This window comes from Scyliorhinus torazame, unplaced genomic scaffold (genome assembly GCF_047496885.1).
Source record: "Scyliorhinus torazame isolate Kashiwa2021f unplaced genomic scaffold, sScyTor2.1 scaffold_272, whole genome shotgun sequence".
Classification (NCBI taxonomy): Eukaryota; Metazoa; Chordata; class Chondrichthyes; order Carcharhiniformes; family Scyliorhinidae; genus Scyliorhinus; species Scyliorhinus torazame.
The window spans coordinates 157,991-178,492 of record NW_027307999.1 but is presented as its reverse complement, the minus strand read 5'-3'; the positions used below and the strand labels follow the sequence as shown (position 1 = coordinate 178,492).

At 45.1% G+C, this 20,502-nt stretch overlaps 1 protein-coding gene across 1 annotated transcript in view; it reads left to right on the top strand.

Annotated features, from left to right (window-relative positions):
- Window positions 1–15,920, top strand: part of LOC140406126 (Fc receptor-like protein 2) — a 45,718-nt gene extending 29,798 nt beyond the window's left edge. Inside the window, exons 11-16 of the mRNA XM_072494275.1 lie at window positions 4,565–4,589; window positions 7,337–7,428; window positions 8,934–8,990; window positions 10,022–10,087; window positions 12,851–12,882; window positions 14,554–15,920. Of these exons, the coding sequence (XP_072350376.1) occupies window positions 4,565–4,589; window positions 7,337–7,428; window positions 8,934–8,990; window positions 10,022–10,087; window positions 12,851–12,882; window positions 14,554–14,700 (419 nt within the window). The 3' untranslated portion in view covers window positions 14,701–15,920. The remainder of the gene's footprint in view (window positions 1–4,564; window positions 4,590–7,336; window positions 7,429–8,933; window positions 8,991–10,021; window positions 10,088–12,850; window positions 12,883–14,553) is intronic.
- The last annotated feature ends 4,582 nt before the right edge of the window (window positions 15,921–20,502 follow it).

The window sequence follows — 20,502 nt, the reverse complement described above, 5'->3', positions numbered from 1 at the left end:
TACTGCCCAGGGAGTTTAATGTTACTGCCCAGGGAGTTTAATGTTACTGCCCAGGGAGTTTAATGTTACTGCCCAGGGAGTTTAATGTTACTGCCCAGGGAGTTTAATGTTACTGCCCAGGGAGTTTAATGTTACTGCCCAGGGAGTTTAATGTTACTGCCCAGGGAGTTTAATGTTACTGCCCAGGGAGTTTAATGTTACTGCCCAGGGAGTTTAATGTTACTGCCCAGGGAGTTTAATGTTACTGCCCAGGGAGTTTAATGTTACTGCCCAGGGAGTTTAATGTTACTGCCCAGGGAGTTTAATGTTACTGCCCAGGGAGTTTAATGTTACTGCCCAGGGAGTTTAATGTTACTGCCCAGGGAGTTTAATGTTACGGCCCAGGGAGTTTAATGTTACGGCCCAGGGAGTTTAATGTTACTGCCCAGGGAGTTTAATGTTACGGCCCAGGGAGTTTAATGTTACGGCCCAGGGAGTTTAATGTTACTGCCCAGGGAGTTTAATGTTACGGCCCAGGGAGTTTAATGTTACTGCCCAGGGAGTTTAATGTTACGGCCCAGGGAGTTTAATGTTACTGCCCAGGGAGTTTAATGTTACGGCCCAGGGAGTTTAATGTTACTGCCCAGGGAGTTTAATGTTACTGCCCAGGGAGTTTAATGTTACGGCCCAGGGAGTTTAATGTTACTGCCCAGGGAGTTTAATGTTACGGCCCAGGGAGTTTAATGTTACGGCCCAGGGAGTTTAATGTTACGGCCCAGGGAGTTTAATGTTACTGCCCAGGGAGTTTAATGTTACTGCCCAGGGAGTTTAATGTTACGGCCCAGGGAGTTTAATGTTACTGCCCAGGGAGTTTAATGTTACGGCCCAGGGAGTTTAATGTTACTGCCCAGGGAGTTTAATGTTACGGCCCAGGGAGTTTAATGTTACGGCCCAGGGAGTTTAATGTTACGGCCCAGGGAGTTTAATGTTACGGCCCAGGGAGTTTAATGTTACTGCCCAGGGAGTTTAATGTTACGGCCCAGGGAGTTTAATGTTACTGCCCAGGGAGTTTAATGTTACGGCCCAGGGAGTTTAATGTTACTGCCCAGGGAGTTTAATGTTACGGCCCAGGGAGTTTAATGTTACGGCCCAGGGAGTTTAATGTTACTGCCCAGGGAGTTTAATGTTACGGCCCAGGGAGTTTAATGTTACTGCCCAGGGAGTTTAATGTTACGGCCCAGGGAGTTTAATGTTACGGCCCAGGGAGTTTAATGTTACGGCCCAGGGAGTTTAATGTTACGGCCCAGGGAGTTTAATGTTACTGCCCAGGGAGTTTAATGTTACTGCCCAGGGAGTTTAATGTTACGGCCCAGGGAGTTTAATGTTACGGCCCAGGGAGTTTAATGTTACTGCCCAGGGAGTATGTCACCAAAGTATTTTAACCTTTGCTCACCAGGACAAACTCTAGAATGCCAAACTTCAGAACACCCCAAGAAGAACAGTACAGCACAGGAACAGGCCCTCTGGGTCCTCAACAGAGGAGATGGGACCTCTGGAGACCGGCCGGGTCTCTAGCGAGGGGCCGGGGTCTCTAGCGAGGGGGCCTCACACTGACACTGACACTGACACTCACACTAGAGAGCGCTGCACCGTGGGAGGTACATGTATATGCTCTCGGATTTGAGCTCCATAATGCAGGCCGTCTCTCCCCCCGGTGGCCATACACAGAAACAGCAGTAGTTCCATTCAGCCCCTCTAGCCTGTTATACAGGAACAGGAGGATGTCCATTCAGCCCCACGAGCCTGTTACACAGGAACAGGAGGAGGCCCATTCAGCCCTTCGAGTCTGTTACACAGGAACAGGAGGAGGCCCATTCAGCCCCCTCCTCGAGTATGTTACACAGGAACAGGAGGAGGCCCATTCAGCCCCTCGCGTCTGTTACGCAGGAACAGTAGGAGGCCCATTCAGCCCCCTCCTCGAGTATGTTACACAGGAACAGGAGGAGACCCATTCAGCCCCCTGCTCGACCCTGTTACACGGGGACAGGAGGAGGCCCATTCAGCCCCTCGCGTCTGTTACGCAGGAACAGTAGGAGGCTTTTGCCCCCTCATTAAACGCGAGAGCCCAGCTTGCACAGTCCCTGACATGGGCAGCACGGTAGCATAATGATTAGCACTTGCTTCACAGCTCCAGGGTCCCTGATTCGATTCCCCGCTGGGTCACTGTCTGTGCAGAGTCTGCACGTTCTCCCCGTGTCTGCGTGGGTTTCCTCCGGGTGCTCCGGTTTCCTCCCACAGTCCAAAGATGTACAGGTTAGGTGGATTGGCCGTGATAAATTGCCCTTAGTGTCCAAAGATGTACAGGTGAGGTGGACTGGCCGTGCTAAATTGTCCCTTAGTGTCTAAAGATGTACAGGTTAGATGGATTGGCCGTGTTAAATTGTCCCTTAGTGTCTAAAGATGTATAGGGGAGGTGGATTGGCCGTGTTAAATTGTCCTTTAGTAGCCAAAGATGTACAGGTTAGGTGGATTTTCCATGTTAAACTGCCCCTTAGTGTCTAAAGATTTGCAGATTAGGTGGGGTTTCAGCGATAGGGCGGGGGAGTGAGCCTAGATAGAGAGGCTCTCTCAGAGGGTCACTGCAGACTTAATGGGCCGAATGGCCTCGTTCAGGGCTGTCGGGATCCTATGACCCCCTGGCCCAAACCTCCCTCAACGCCCCACCCCACCTCCCCAGTTGCCGTCCCCTGTCAGGGGTGGAGAGGGAGGGGGCGGTGAAAGGTATTGAGTCACTGGACCAGTATCCCGGGGTTCGAATCCCGCCACAGGACCCGGTCAAATCTGAATTTGATTAAAAAAAATCAGGGGTTCTGTGTCTGACGATGGCCGAGGGAGGGATTGATCGTCCTGTAAACCCCACCCCCTCATCCGTGACGGTAAAACGGGGCTGGGTCACAGGATCCGACCGACCATCTCCATCCGGGAGCAATGCCAGTGGAGGTCAACTCTTCCATTTCACAGGTTGGGGGAGGGGGAGGGAGAGAGAGAGCGCGGGGGGGGGGGGGGAGGAGATACATAGAGAGACAGAGAAACAGAGAGAGAGAGAAACAGGAAGAGAGATGAAGAGCGAGAGATACAGCCAGATAGAGACAGATTGAGCAGCGAGGGAGGGGGAGGTAGACAGAGAGAAAGAGTGAGAGACAGAGAGACAGAGAGAGAGAGGCAGAAAGAGAAGGAGAGTGAGAACGAAAGAGACAGAGAGAGAGACAGCAGGTGACAGGACACTTGTGCTAACCGCAGCGGAAAGTGGCAGTGGGAAGTAATTAATCAATGGTGCTGTGAGTGTGGCAAGTCATTAAAACTGACACTTACAGAGTCCGTATCCTTCCATTCCCACCCTATTCATATATTTGACTAGATGCACCTGAAATGCCGCTACCGTACCTGCTCCCACCACCTGCCCAGGCATCGCCTTCCAAACCTTGCCTCTCACATCTGTTCTAAACTTTCCCCCACGCACTTTAAACCTATGTCCCCTCGTACTTGAACCTAGGAAAAAACAGCTGACTATCTACTCTGTCCATGCCACTGATAATCTTGTAGCCCTCTATTACGTTCCCTCTCAACCGCCTTTGTTTCTGTGAGAACAGGCCGAGTTTATCGATAGAACAGGCGACACATTGCTTGGGAATTAGCGTTTGACTGACCGTGACGATGCCATCGAGGAAACAATTGGCATTCACGGACTTTCAACGTTCCCGATAATTCGAATTAAATTTAAGGTTTGAACAGAACTTTTGTTTTTAGATATCTAGTTATTGTATATGAATGCATTTCGCTTCTAGTAAGCAATGCCTCAGCCAATCATAATTAAAGTGTCACGCAATGGCGCACTTTGATCATGTGGCCCTGAAATATGATCCCTTGCAATTTGGTAGTCTTGTGTTTATCCTGGTGCGTGCAGGGCAAAAGGTTAAAGCAAAACGATGCATTTCATGAACGTTCATGTTCCGTCAGACCAAGTGGCTATTGTCCGACGAGGAGATGGGGTATGCGGAGGGGTGGTGGGGTTGTTGGTGGGTTGATGATTTGCAGATGCTGACGAGGCGGGCCGAATTTTCTCCCTCCGCACTGCCGGGATTCCCTTTGTTTCCCTCGTCTAATTGTGTTCCTTCTCTTAATTCAATCTGTCCTATGCGTCTTTTTCTTGGTCAGTGTTATATTGCAAGTCAAGTTCCTGCTTCACAGCCTTTCAGTAATTTCAAGGGATCAGTTTCAGGGCAGCACTGCAGCGTGCCCTGTGCATTCAGAGGGGGACATCTTTTCCGACAGCGTATGCCGTGAATTTCCAGTAAACCCTTTTCTTAGCGCATGTTTAAGTATTTACAAATGTTGTTTCCTTCTATGGTTATCCCGAAAGCAGAGGCATACCTTAATGCAGAACTGCACGCATTATGCAATTAAATATATTAAAATTCTTCCTGTTTTGTGATTAGATAATGAAAACAATACGACCTGTAAGCAGCGAAGGGGCAATGTTTTGCAACACAGCTTTCTGACATATATATCTTTGTGCTTATTCCAGAGACAAGCATTACGCAACAGGACGGGTAAGTTGCCGAGACATTTATGTTGAAATCGTACTCAACAACAGAGCTCAAGAAGCTAAATTCATCTAGATCCGTGCTGCCTGTCAGTTGGCTTCATATGGGCCTCCCGCAATTCTCCATGAAAGTAACTGAAAGGGTGTAAGATAAACATGCAGGGTTTTCTCCCATCCTCAGGTATCACCTTGATCTTATTACATTTCACTGCTAATGCTGATTAAAATAGCTGAGTTCGACACGGTTACAAATTTGGAGAAATTCCACCGTCCTTCATTTGATATCTCCTTATTTAATGTGTCCGTAGAATTGTCAGTTCAACGCCATTAGTTAGGAAGTTGCTGAAAACCGAGAACAAAAAGGGCAATTAACTAACTTGTCTTTTATTGAATACATTCGCGACGTGAGATTTGTAGCACATGTTGCCTTGATAATAATGCTTTTGTCATCCCACACCTTAATGAACAAATCAAACACATTTCCCTTGACACCTGTCGATGTTTATTCATTAAACGTGGAGGTTCAAGACTATTGTTTATTTGTTGTGATGTGGGAATATAAAAGCTCATTCAACATCGTGCGAAGGGTGGATTTCAGCAAAGCGTTTGATAAGGTTCCCCACGGTAGGCTATTGCAGAAAATACAGAGGCTGGGGATTGAGAGTGATTTAGAGATGTAGATCAGAAATTGGCTAGCAGAAAGAAGACAGAGGGTGGTGGTTGATGGGAAATGTTCAGAATGGAGTTCAGTTACAAGTGGCGTACCACAAGGATCTGTTCTGGGGCCGTTGCTGTTTGTCATTTTTATCAATGACCTAGAGGAAGGCGCAGAAGGGTGGGTGAGTAAATTTGCAGACGATACAAGTCGGTGGTGTTGTTGACAGTGAGGAAGGATGTAGCAGGTTACAGAGGGACATAGATAAGCTGCAGAGCTGGGCTGAGAGGTGGCAAATGGAGTTTAATGTAGAGAAGTGTGAGGTGATTCTCTTTGGAAGGAATAACAGGAATGCGGAATATTTGGCTAATGGTAAAGTTCTTGGAAGTGTGGATGAGCAGAGGGATCTAGGTGTCCATGTACATAGATCCCTGAAAGTTGCCACCCAGGTTGATAGGGTTGTGAAGAAGGCCTATGGAGTGTTGGCCTTTATTGGTAGAGGGATTGAGTTCCGGAGTCAGGAGGTCATGTTGCAGCTGTACAAAACTCTGGTACGGCCGCATTTGGAGTATTGCATACAGTTCTGGTCACCGCATCATAGGAAGGACGTGGAGGCTTTGGAGCGGGTGCAGAGGAGATTCACCAGGATGTTGCCTGGTACGGAGGGAAAATCTTATGAGGAAAGGCTGTTGGACTTGAGGTTGTTTTCGTTGGAGAGAAGAAGGTTAAGAGGAGACTTAATAGAGGCATACAAAATGATCAGGGGGTTAGATAGGGTGGACAGTGAGAGCCTTCTCCCGCGGATGGAAATGGCTGGCACGAGGGGACATAACTTTAAACTGAGGGGTAATAGATATAGGACAGAGGTCAGAGGTAGGTTCTTTACGCAAAGAGTAGTGAGGCCGTGGAATGCCCTACCTGCTACAGTAGTGAACTCGCCAGCAGATGAGCGATTTGCGAAGGCATTGGAGATTGAACAGTGAGTTGCCCACTGCAGGATGCCATAGCGGGAATATATAGATGAGTTGAAGCAGGAAGGATGATTTCAGTGTGGATCTGCGTGTTATGATGAACATTGCAGAAATAATACGGAAAGGTAACGTGCAATACATGAGACAATCTGAATGAAGTTTCCTTTACGAGAGGGGTATTTGTGTTCAGGTACTTTGATCCTTCTGGAGGTGTTATTGTGAAAATGTTAACGTTACCGTTAATGTAGCTTGGTAAATGGAGGCATCATATATATCATTAAAGAGGTCAAAGCGAAATCAGTACGTGACAACAACGGTCTGAACTGCATTTTGTTGGTGGTGTCACGAACGCTGCAAAGTCCTGTGGAGGTTTAGCGAATGTGCAGCAGGATAATATGGGAATACATTTTGGAGAATACTTTCGAAATGGTGCCGATATCCTCGAAAGTGAATGTCAAGTGGTTCCAGGACAGACAAGAGACGGGAATATGTTGACTGGATTGGATTGGTTTATTGTTTATTGTCACGTGTACCCAGGTACCGTGAAAAGTATATTTTCTGCGAGCAGCTCAGACAGACCATTTAGTACATGAGAAGAAAAGAAAAGACATAACAGAGCAACAGAAGATACACAATGTAAATGCATAGACAGCGGGATCGGGTGAAGCGTACAGGAGTGTAGTATTAATCAGGTCAGTCCATAAGAGGGTCGTTTGTGAGTCTTCGTAACAGCGGGGAAGAAGCTGTCTTTAAATCAGTTTGTGCGTGTTCTCAGACATTTGTGTCCAGGTTAGAAATAATTAGTTTAACAACATTGGGAAATGTGTTCACGAGTGATGTTGCGGACCACTCCGAAGGTCGTTGTGAGCTGGAGCGTTTACTTTTCGGAGCAAGTTGCTTATAAAGGTCATGTTAAAAGGCAGTTTGCCGGCCAATTAATGCGGATAAATTTGCAACCAGGGGCCGTAATTTTAGAATATGCTCCAAATGGCCATTGTTCGACCATTACGTTTACTTGCGGGAACCCTACTTTTGTCACTTTTCTTTCTCTGACGTCGTCTTCTGTTGAACTGAAATTCGACGTGTTTAACAATTATCCGTTAATACCTGAATCTTTTTTGTGTAAAGAGGCACATCTGGAAACAGGTCGCAGAACACGAATGAAGAGGCACCTGAAAGTAAATTTGAGTATGCAGTCGTCGGAAGATGTCGCACCTTTGGTAATCCCGGGTCTGATGTTCTAACAAATTACTGACTCTGGTCTTGGTTCGACTTTCTACTCACTTTTCACCATCATTTCAGCATAGCTTCTGAATTAAAAAAAAAAATCAAAGTCTCAGTTCTGAATGACTCTCATGGGCATTGCATCCGAGCTACGGTAGCTGACCTTTTTAATGTTTTAATGTCCCACAGAAATGTGTTTAGCTTCATCGGCTTGAATTCAAGATATCATAGAATACATTTCTGTTTGAGTGGCCTCATTGCAAGCATAACTTCCGGAGCATTGAAGAAGGTGTTCTGGAGGTTGTCAGTATCAATTCCTACAATGCAACATGAATTATGTTGGGTTCCGCAGAAGGAGTGTGTGCTGGTTTTCCTTACTGCATTATTTGTAACTTAAGTTGAAGGGAAATTGATACTATGCATCCCTTCCCATTTTGAAATTATTGATTCCCTTGCACTTACTCACACACTGCCTTTCCTGAAGATGGAGATCTAGGCTTCGTCTGGAAGGTCGGAACTTGGTAACAGCACTCAGTTGATTTCTTGATTTATCTCAATACCGCCAACAACTAAGCAACCGGCGTTGAATATGAACAGCAAACCGAAATCTGATTGCCCAATGTATGAAAGTGATGTCAAGTATTTTTTACTCTATGTCAATCCATTTGCTTTTAATTATCTAATACCAGATATTCCACGATTTCATAGCTCAAGACAACACTATTTTTTCCTGTGCATTTAGAATCATGGAAAACAGTTATCCATCAGGTGGACTGGTTATATAACTTTCATTAATTTTACAGCACAGAATAGAGCTATCCATTTAGTCCCATTCCACAGCCCTATATCCGTCTCCCTCTAACTAATCAATTCAGCTCTTGTTTTGAAGCCTCCTTTGCAACCCACCGCCACTAATCGCTCAGGCAGCGTATTAAAAATCTCTGATTAAAGACATGTCTCCTCGTCTTGCAACTCTTTCCCTTCCTGACGGTGATTAAATTGTGACCTGTACTCACTAACATACCAACTAGTGGAAACAGAACATCCTCCCCTGTCGAAACTGTTCAGAATTGTGGAAACCTCACTAAGGTCACTTCTTAATCTTCTCTGTTCCAAGGAGAACAAATCCCATTTCTCCAATCTCCTTGTATCTAAAATTCTTCATCCTTGGTATAATTCGAGTAAATCTTCTCTGCACTCTCTCCTGGTCTTTAATATCCTTTCTTACATAAGATGCACACAACATAATACTACTAATAATCGCTTATTGTCACAAGTAGGCTTCAATGAAGTTAATGGGAAAAGCCCCTAGTCGCCACATTCCGGCGCCTGTTCGGGGAGGCCGGTACGGGAATTGAACCCGTAACTCAATGTGTGTGTAAACGTGTTAAATGCAGGAATACATAGCCATAAATGGTGAACTATTCATTGTCTGCTGCCTAAATGTTTCTTTGTGTAACTGTGCCATTGAGGATACGTTTCCATATTTCACGTTTTTTAGATTCAAGCCATGATCAGTCGACATATTTTACAGCAAAGGACAACAGTGCTGCAGCAGGTGAATATCCATTGCGTTCCTGAGCTACACAGCTTGCTGTACCTCATTTCAATTCCTTCCTGCTGGTAGTCTAGCCGTTATCTCCGCTATGTGACTCTGAGTTTCTTTGGGAAAATGTGAATCAGCCCACGCCTTAAAGCACACGTGACAGGGCCGTTATTATAGGACTCGTTAGCAAATAAATGCGGATTGGAATCATATCGCTAAAGAGAGCACAGAAAATTCCCTCGTCTGGGTTTTACACATCTACAGTATGCACCAATCACTGATTAATAATGTTTAGCAAAGATAACAAACGTAAGTTATAAGCTGCCAGATGGAGTTTCAAGAACAAAATAACTTTTGTACTTAGCAAACATGACCCATTCTTAACCTTGTTAATCAAATAGGCAGGTGTGACTATATTACAGATTTGAGTATACAACAGAGCCTATTTGCATCGACTTTGTTCGATTTGGTTCAATTTCACTCTATAGCCGTCAAGATTTCCGATTATATGGAGCAATCAGCCACCATACCTTGGAAAAGTTTCCATACACAAATTATTTTCTTCTACAATTGTTGCCTTCAGCCTCAAGGAACTGAAAAAAATGAAATGAAAAATTGCTTATTGTCACAAGTAGGCTTCAAATGAAGTTACTGTGAAAAGCCCCTAGTCGCCACATTCCGGCGCCTGTTCGGGGAGGCTGGTACGGGAATGCTGGTGATACAACACAAAACATTCATCTCTGCACATTGATGTGAATGCTGTGGTATGGATGTGTTTGAAACATTAATACCCTTGCTGTTGCCAACGTTTTTTATTGCTCTGTAATGATTATTATTGCACATTCTGTTCAATTATGTGTGCGCCTAATTTCCTTATGTAGTCAAATATCTATCTATCTACCGTTATAGGTATAGAAATCTAATTCCCGACGTCCTCCATCCATCTCCGTTCTTTTCAGTATTTCAAGCATTTATCCTTCAGGTGAAAACATATGAAAACGACGCCCTTATTCTGAACATTGTCTGTTGATTCATTTATTTAGATGGTATCATAACTGACGCTGCGTTGGTTTATTCAGTTGCCATGATGACAAGGTCAAGAAACGCTGGTAATGTATTTCCGTTTTTGTTGCTGGTTTTACGTTTACCGATAATTACCATTCCACCCTTTAAATTCAAATACTAATTTCGAAATTTGCTTGCATTCATTCTGTTTTTTAAAACGAGAACATGCTTAAAAATAGAACGATACCGCCTCCGTTCACAACAAAGAACAAAGAAAAGTGTAGCGCAGGAAGAGGCTCTTCGGCCCTCCAAGCCGTGCCGATCATGCTGCCCGATTAAACGACAATCTTCTAAACTTTCTGGGTCCGTATCCCTCTATTCCCATCCTATTCATGTATTTGTCAAGATGCCCCTTAAATGTCCCTATCGTCCCTGCTTCCACCACGTCCTCCGGCAGCGAGTTCCAAGCACCCTCTACCCTCTGTGTAAACACTTGCCCCGTACATCTACTCTAAACCTTGGCCTTCCCACCTTAAACCTATGCCCCCTGTTAATTGACCCCTCTACCCTGGGGAAAAGCCTCTGACTATCCACTCTGTCTATGCCCCTCATAATTTTGTAGACCTCTATCAGGTCGTCCCTCAACTGCCGTCGTTCCAGTGAGAACAAACCGAGTTTATTCAACCGCTCCTCATAGCTAATGCCCTCCATACCAGGCAACATTCTGGTAAATCTCTTCTGCACCCTCTCTAAAGCCATCCTTCTGGCAGTATGGGGACCAGAATTAAACACTATACTCCAAGTGTGGCCTAACTGAGGTTCTAGACAGCTGCAACATGACTTGCCAATTCTTATACTCAATGCCCCGGCCAATGAAGGCAAGCATGCCATATGTCTTCTTGAGAACCTTCTCCACCTGTGTTGCCCCTTTCAGTGACCTGTGGACCTGTACTCCTAGATCTCTCTGACTGTCAATACTCTTGAGGGTTCTACCATTCACTGTATATTCCCTACCTGCATTAGACCTTCCAAAATGCATTACCTCACATTTGTCCAGATTAAACTCCATCTGCCATCTCTCCGCCCATGTCTCCAAACAATCTAAATCCTGCTGTATCCTCTGACAGTCCTCATCGCTGTCCGCAATTCCACCAACCTTTGTGTCGTCTGCAAACTTACTAATCAGACCACTTACATTTTCAAATCATTTATATATACTGCAAACAGCAAAGGTCACAGCACTGATCCCTGCCGAACACCACTAGTCACAGCCCTCGAATTAGAAAAGCACCCTTTCATTGCTACTCTCTGCCTTCTATAATCTAGTCAGTTCTGTATCCACCTTGCCAGCTCACCCCTGATCCCGTGTGACTTCACCTTTTGCACTAGTCTACCATGAGGGACCTTCTCAAAGGCCTTACTGAAGTCCAGATAGACAACGTCCACTGCCCTACCTGCATCAATCATCTTTGTGACCTCTTCAAAAAGCTCTATCAAGTTAGTGAGACACGTCCTCCCCTTCACAAAACCGTGCTGCCTCTCACTAATACGCCCATTTGCTTCCAAATGGGAGTAGACCCTGTCTCGAAGAATTCCCTCCAGTAACTTCCCTGTCACTGAAGTAAGGCTCACCGGCCTGTAGTTCCCGGGATTATCCTTGCTACCCTTCTTAAACAAAGGAACAACATTGGCTATTCTCCAGTCCTCCGGGACATCCCCTGAAGTCAGTGAGGATCCAAAGATTTCTGTAAAGGCCTCCGCAATTTCCTCTCCAGCCTCCTTCAGTATTCTGGGGTAGATCCCATCAGGCCCTGGGGACTTAGCTAACTTAATATTTTTCAAGACGCCCAGCACCTCGTCTTTTTGGATCTCAATGTGACCCAGGCTATCTACTCACCCTTCTCCAGATTCAACATCCACCAATTCCTTCTCTTTGGTGAATACTGATGCAAAGTATTCATTTCGTAGCACGCCCATTTCCTCTGGCTCCACACATAGATTACCTTGCCTATCCTTCAGTGGGCCAACCCTTTCCCTGGCTACCCTCTTACTTTTTATGTACGTGTAAAAAGCCTTGGGATTTTCTTTAACCCTATTTGCCAATGAACAAAGATCCCGTCGAATCTATAAATTGTGGCTAAAATAATGTTGGTTTATTGAAGTCCAGTCTATTTAAAACATCGCAGAGTCTAAACCAGGCGTCCGACTGTTTTTTGTCCGGTGACTAACCCTGGGATAGTAATGGAAATTAACCTGATCTGAAAGAGAATTATACACACTGTAGGAAAAAAAATACAATTCACATGTTGAGCGTGGAATATACATGTCATGGCACATCATCGTGATATCTGCTCGGGGGTTCCACGGTTATCCATGTGTCTATTTGCTTTCATACTAATTACTGATCATGTAAAAAAAAATGGGAAATCCCCAATAATTATGGTTATACACAAGACGAAACACTGCACCTGGGTGGAACACAGGATATTTCAGTGTATTGAAAACCTATTTGAAATTATATCAATGTTTATAAGCCAGTTTAAACAGTAGGCGGCTACTATTTGTCGTTCAAACCATATTGTGCATTAGGCAAACCAGCTGCAAAGGACCACATGGTGATAACGAATGAGTGGTCAGATTTGCTGGAAGTCGGGGTGACATGATATTGTGTTGGTGTGGTACAATGCCCGTTTTCAACCTTGCCTGCATTTATTTGCATTTAACTTCAATGGGGAGTAATATTCACCTGCGTAATACACTTATTTCTCGGGCAGAATTGAGTAAAAACATACCTGCGCAGATGATTGTGTTTCCATTGGTCAAAATGCCCACACTGTTATCTTTCAATATTTCTGTTTGAATCACAGGAAGCAGCAATGACACCTCTGGAATGAAGCAGGTAAGTTGCCTTCTGATCAATATCATACCAACTTTGCTGGACTTTAATCTTTTGGCCACATGCGCCGTGGTTTGTGTGAATAGTTTGTCTGTTATACAGCCCCCACTCACCCAGAGGGAAATAAATTCATGTTATTTGCAAGACGAGACGGAACATCACTGTCAGCGCAAATAATCTGCTACCTGGGACAGAAGTCTGCAGCTTTCGCTAATAGGATTCAATGTTTGCGCGCGGTACATATGAGGGTTATTTTGGGGAGCGAAGGCGGATCTTCCACACATAAACGAAACCGCCCAAACCCCGTTTGGTTGATTCCAACAACGGCACACTTCAACCCGCATATCATATTTTTGAATCATCACTTAATATTTTGCCAAAGTGTACTGGTATGGAAATATCCATTCGACATCCAAATACAACAGCAGTTAAAATTATTTCTTTCATTGTGTTAATCCATGAACAAATTTGTGTTTTTTTTTACATAAATTCCAGACCGACAGACGCTTTTTGGCTCCCCAGGATGTTTTTTGAAGTGTCTTTGTTGAAATATTGGGTGCCCATTATATTTTAACATTATTTTTTATTATTCTTTCATGGAACGTGGTTCTGCCAACATGGCCAGTATATATGGCCAACACCTACTTGACCAGGTGAATGTGAAGGTAGCCGAACTGCCCCAATCCGTGCACACCATGCCCAGCAGTATTCTGCTGCCCTTGTCCTGGTGTCCATGTTGTTGCAGTCGTATCGGGTGTGGTCAGTGTTGTCGAGGAATCCCGAACTGCATTCCAGTACTCAAACGTATAGAAAATACATTCTCTGATCGTGTATTTCAGCTCGATTCTAGAATGTTCATATGGAATAAGCTGAACAAAGAGATCAGAGCAATATGGGGATAAATCGGGAGTGGAATTTTGGAACATTCGGCTGTCAATTGTGCACCAATTCCTCTTTCCCGTGGGTCCGCGATCGTAGCTTGGTCAGCGTCTATTACCCTGTTTCAATGGCAGTCTAGAAGGTGCTGCGGATCCGCATTAAGTTTTTCCACTGTCGTTGCCAGGGTACTAAGACACCCACTCTGCTGTTTGGCAGGGAGTTGCAAGATGTCCCGATCCACAGTGAATGAACTGCGATACAGTTCCGTAACGACAGTGTGAAACATGGCCACAATTTTCTAGAGAGTGGTGTCCCCATGCGTCTGCTGACATCCCCCCTCCCCTTCCTAAGTTGCAGCGATCGCCTGTTCGGAAGGTGCTGCCGGAAGAGCATTTCTTGAGTCTCTAAAAGTGCATCCTACGAATGGTTTTTTAAAAATCCTGCAAACGCTGTGAATCAGTGGGTGCTGTGAGTGAATCGATGAGATGGTGGATGTGGTACCATCCAACCTGCGGCTGCTTTGCCCTGAATGGCGTCCAGTTTATCGAATGGTTGGGAGATGCCACTGTCATTTATTTATTGACACTCTTGACTTGCCCCTGGTAAATATGTGCTTAGTCTGGCCACTCGTGTGTCGGTGATTTACAACACTGATTGTCAATTCGAATGGATCTGATGAAATTGACACTAGGATTAAACTGAAATACTTGTCAAGTGATTTCTACATTTATGGACCCTGATGAATTCCGTGTTACCACCTGAGAGGCATTTAATCCCCATATTCTTTAATTTCAGGAAAGCAGGAAGGACATGGGGGATTATTGTGTCACATACGCCACACTAAATCTCAAGACGACTGAAGATAGTTTGGAAGGAGATCAAGTAAAAGAATGGGGTGTCTACGAAAACTTTCCACGTCGCGCAGACGGCAACGGGGAATAAAATTAATGCAGTCGTGCAGCTCTGCATAATTTTCCAGCCTCTATAGTATGCAAAGAAACTGCCCGATTCGGCTCTGACTGCACCATTTGGGGAACAAGTGAATATTTAGTAGTCACATACATTGTGGATGACTACTGCGCTGCTATCTGAACATTTGGATTGTACACCGCTTAAGGCTGACAGCAGGAAGCTCGCTGGGGTCGACAATGTCTTTATTGATCCCGTGGCAATGCAATGGCCAGCGAAATTCACTTCCAAATGAGCGGTGTATTTAACATCCTCGGAGTGATTGACGTATGGTATCAATTCTTTTGCGGACAAGAGATTTCAATGAATGAGCCATTATGTTTTACAGAAACGGAGTTTCAATTATTTGACTGCGGAGCAGAACGGGGGTGGGGGAGGACATTAACAATGGTTCAGTTTTTGGATGGCCGAATGTTTGAAACAAAAAATAGGCTGGAGTTGGTTTATTGGATTTTTCTTTGCAAAGAGCATCAGTTGTCATTCGCTTGACTAATCAAAGATTGCATGTCATCGGGAAATAGCATCATGAAGAGTTTGATCTGATTCCTCTCACCCTTGTTAAGATTGATATCACCACAATTTTGGTGCACACGTCAGAATCTATTAATTTAATTGAGAGACTTGTTTTCCCAGATCTTCCTCGTTAGTGCTTAGATGACACACTCTTCAATTGTTGAAGAACAGAGGGATGCGGCCCTAAGAGCCACAGCCAGGTTATATTCTCCCACAGGATAACTGGGTTCAACATATCCACCGTCTCGCTGAGGGAAAGAGAAGGCAAGCGAGGCAGAGTAATGCTAAGATGTGTCGAGAGATTGCGTGGTGGAGAGATCAATACAAAGAGTGTGAAAAGGGAGATGGGGAGAACGAGAGAGGGGGAAATGGAGAGAAAGGATGGAAATATATGAATATGGAGAGAGGGAGATGGAAGGAGAAAGCGAGATGAAGAAAGGCAAGAATAAAGAGAGATAGGCAGGAAGATCGATGAATGGATGAATAAAGGGAAGGATGGATGAAACAACGGGAAGACGGGCCACCTGATGAACGGATGGATGGATGGATCCACCTAGTTTTACACCAAAATAAAATCGAAAAGACGAAGGGGGTGGGCACGGGAGCAATAGGTCAGAAGGTGAGAGCATTGAGGGAGAACTAGGGAATAGGGACAGTGTGGCTCTGAGGCAGAGCAGACGGGGAGAAGTTGCTGAACACAGCGGGTCTGGTGGCCTGAAGTGCATATGTTTTAATGCAAGGAGCATTACGGGTAAGGCAGATGAACTTAGAGCTTGGATTACTACTTGGAACTATGATGTTGTTGCCATTACAGAGACCTGGTTGAGGGAAGGGCAGGATTGGCAGCTAAACGTTCCAGGATTTAGATGTTTCAGGCGGGATAGAGGGGGATGTAAAAGGGGAGGCGGAGTTGCGCTACTTGTTCGGGAGAATATCACAGCTATACTGCGAGAGGACACCTCAGAGGGCAGTGAGGCTATATGGGTAGAGATCAGGAATAAGAAGGGTGCAGTCACAATGTTGGGGGTATACTACAGGCCTCCCAACAGCCAGCGGGAGATAGAGGAGCAGATAGGTAGACAGATTTTGGAAAAGAGTAAAAACAACAGGGTTGTGGTGATGGGAGACTTCAACTTCCCCAATATTGACTGGGACTCACTTAGTGCCAGGGGCTTAGACGGGGCGGAGTTTGTAAGGAACATCCAGGAGGGCTTCTTAAAACAATATGTAAACAGTCCAACTAGGGAAGGGGCGGTACTGGACCTGGTATTGGGGAATGAGCCCGGCCAGGTGGTAGATGTTTCAGTAGGGGAGCATTTTGGTAACAGTGACCACAATTCAGTAAGTTTTAAAGTACTGGTGGACAAGGATAAGAGTGGTCCGAGGATGAATGTGCTAAATTGGGGGAAGGCTAATTATAACAATATTAGGCGAGAACTGAAGAACATAGATTGGGGGCGGATGTTTGAGGGCAAATCAACATCTGACATGTGGGAGGCTTTCAAGTGTCAGTTGAAAGGAATACAGGACAGGCATGTTCCTGTGAGGAAGAAAGATAAATACGGCAATTTTCGGGAACCTTGGATGACGAGTGATATTGTAGGCCTCGTCAAAAAGAAAAAGGAGGCATTTGTCAGGGCTAAAAGGCTGGGAACAGACGAAGCCTGTGTGGCATATAAGGAAAGTAGGAAGGAACTTAAGAAAGGAGTCAGGAGGGCTAGAAGGGGGTCATGAAAAGTCATTGGCAAATAGGGTTAAGGAAAATCCCAAGGCTTTTTACACGTACATAAAAAGCAAGAGGGTAGCCAGGGAAAGGGTTGGCCCACTGAAGGATAGGCAAGGGAATCTAAGTGCGGAGCCAGAGGAAATGGGCGAGGTACTAAATGAATACTTTGCATCAGTATTCACCAAAGAGAAGGAATCGGTAGATGTTGAGTCTGGAGAAGGGGGTGTAGATAGCCTGGGTCACATTGTGATCCAAAAAGACGAGGTGTTGGGTGTCTTAAAAAATATTAAGGTAGATAAGTCCCCAGGGCCTGATGGGATCTACCCCAGAATACTGAAGGAGGCTGGAGAGGAAATTGCTGAGGCCTTGACAGAAATCTTTGGATCCTCGCTGTCTTCAGGGGATGTCCCGGAGGACTGGAGAATAGCCAATGTTGTTCCTCTGTTTAAGAAGGGTAGCAAGGATAATCCCGGGAACTACAGGCTGGTGAGCCTTACTTCAGTGGTAGGGAAATTACTGGAGAGAATTCTTCGAGACAGGATCTACTCCCATTTGGAAGCAAATGGACGTATTAGTGAGAGGCAGCACGGTTTTGTGAAGGGGAGGTCTTGTCTCACTAACTTGATAGAGTTTTTCGAGGAGGTCACTAAGATGATTGATGCAGGTAGGGCAGTAGATGTTGTCTATATGGACTTCAGTAAGGCCTTTGACAAGGTCCCTCATGGTAGACTAGTACAAAAGGTGAAGTCACACGGGATCAGGGGTGAACTGGCAAGGTGGATACAGAACTGGCTAGGCCATAGAAGACAGAGGGTAGCAATGGAGGGATGCTTTTCTAATTGGAGGGCTGTGACCAGTGGTGTTCCACGGGGATCAGTGTTGGGACCTTTGCTGTTTGTAGTATATATAAATGATTTGGAGTAAAATGTAACTGGTCTGATTAGTAAGTTTGCAGACGACACAAAGGTTGGTGGAATTGCGGATAGCGATGAGGACTGTCTGAGGATACAGCAGGATTTAGATTGTCTGGAGACTTGGGCGGAGAGATGGCAGATGGAGTTTAATCCGGACAAATGTGAGGTAATGCATTTTGGGAGGGCTAATGCAGGTAGGGAATATACAGTGAATGGTAGAACGCTCAAGAGTATTGAAAGTCAAAGAGATCTAGGAGTACAGGTCCACAGGTCATTGAAAGGGGCAACACAGGTGGAGAAGGTAGTCAAGAAGGCATACGGCATGCTTGCCTTCATTGGCCGGGGCATTGAGTATAAGAATTGGCAAGTCATGTTGCAGCTGTATAGAACCTTAGTTAGGCCACACTTGGAGTATAGTGTTCAATTCTGGTCGCCACACTATCAGAAGGATGTGGAGGCTTTAGAGAGGGTGCAGAAGAGATTTACCAGAATGTTGCCTGGTATGGAGGGCATAAGCTATGAGGTGCGATTGAATAAACTCGGTTTGTTCTCACTGGAACGAAGGAGGTTGAGGGGCGACCTGATAGAGGTATACAAAATTATGAGGGGCATAGACAGAGTGGATAGTCAGAGGCTTTTCCCCAGGGTAGAGGGGTCAATTACTAGGGGGCATAGGTTTAAGGTGAGAGGGGCAAGGTTTAGAGTAGATGTACGAGGCAAGTTTTTTACGCAGAGGGTAGTGGGTGCCTGGAACTCGCTACCGGAGGAGGTAGTGGAAGCAGGGACGATAGGGACATTTAAGGGGCATCTTGACAAATATATGAATAGGATGGGAATAGAAGGATACGGACCCAGGAAGTGTAGAAGATTGTAGTTTAGTCGGGCAGTATGGTCGGCACGGGCTTGGAGGGCCGAAGGGCCTGTTCCTGTGCTGTACATTTCTTTGTTCTTTGTTCTTTGTTCTTTGAAGGCAGAAACAAAATGCATACTGGAAGGCAGAGAGTAGAGCTGTGTGAAAATAAAGAGAACAGTTAAGAAAATCTATATAGTGAAAAGTGGTCAATGCGAAAGAATGGCGACTGTGGTATCCACTCCACTCATGTCTGCCTATCGTTATATTAGACATTAGCAATGCGGTTAGAAGAGGTAGCGAATGGGCGACATTTCCACGACCCAATTTCCACCTTCACAAATCTTGTTCATATTGAGTTAAGAATACTGTCGAAACAACATTTGCTGTGTTTTGAGTTGAACTGAACAAAATATTGTACATTCTGTGGAGGGAATGTTTCAGTGTTCCTATGTTGACTGTAATACCTGCTCCAGTGCGCTGGAGCTTAATGCAGAAATAACCCTTTGTGGCCACCTGCTTTACCTTGCCTTTCTGTGTTAGACTGACATGACGGTCGTTTTTCCTTGTTCACCACTGGGGCTGCGAAATTGTAACTGATGTGTTTCCGCTTCTCTTGGCACAATCTGATTGTATTGCTAACTTGAAAGTCCACCTTGGTCCACGATTGGCCACAGCAGATCTCTCAGATATAAAATTGCACGAATATGCTCTTACCCTATCTCTGTGTCGACGAGTCATCCCGGGGAAGATTACTTCTATGGATTGAAAGGAGTTATTTTGCCGCTTGGACCAAAATTAATGATTGGCTAATCTCAATAATTCCTCCAACATCGATTTTAGAAGCGAAGAGCAAGAGGTTGGCAAAGGCACCTTGAAAGAATAGGCTTGTTGTCCTTTCCTCTGAGCCCCCATGTGGAGGCTCAAATGGCCAGCAATAGGTCTTTCAACTGTCCTCTGAAGTCACTGAGCAAACAATTCAGTTCAAGAGAAATGAGGGATTTGCAACAAATTCCTTCCCATGCCAGTGGCAGCCTTTTCACTTACAATTTATGAATGATAATCAGATCAACTGAATAATTATGTTCCTGGATTGTTTCAAGGTTATTATAATAAAATCAGATATTTTATATAGATGGAACTACGAAAGTAGAACTCAGTCATTGTGGAACTGGGCAGGATGTAAAAAACTAGGGACAATAAAGAGTCCTGTAGCGCTCAGTAGTCTTTTCCAGTGTAGAGGGAAGTAGAATGTCACAGCCCCATGGGATCAACCATGTTCCACCGTAGCTGTATAAAAATGGCTGAAGTCTATCCACACATTTTACAATCCGAATAGCAACTTGTGGTTTTAGAAAATGCCTGCAGGACATCACGTCCTCATGAAGGAACTCCACCTCACTTCCAAAAACAAGTGCATTCGCTCTGAGGCTCTTGACAGGCGTGAGACTTGACAAGGTTAAGGGCGGTACGGTTGCACAGTGGGTAGCACTGTTGCTGCTCAGCGCCAGGGTCCCAGGTTCGATTCCCGGCTTGGGGTCACTGTCTGTCCGGAGTCTCATTGCTTCTGAAATGTTGCAAGGGCTCTCTTTGAATCTGCCTCACGGCTCTAGGGCAGATCGTTACTCAAACAGCTTGAAGTTAGAATTCAGATTTGACCATCTACTGTGCTGCGATTCGAAACTGGAACAATAGAATGGTTTGCCAGTTCAGGGGTTGGCAGAATCTGTTCGCCTTGCCAGCGATAACAATCTATCCTGAAAGAAAATGCA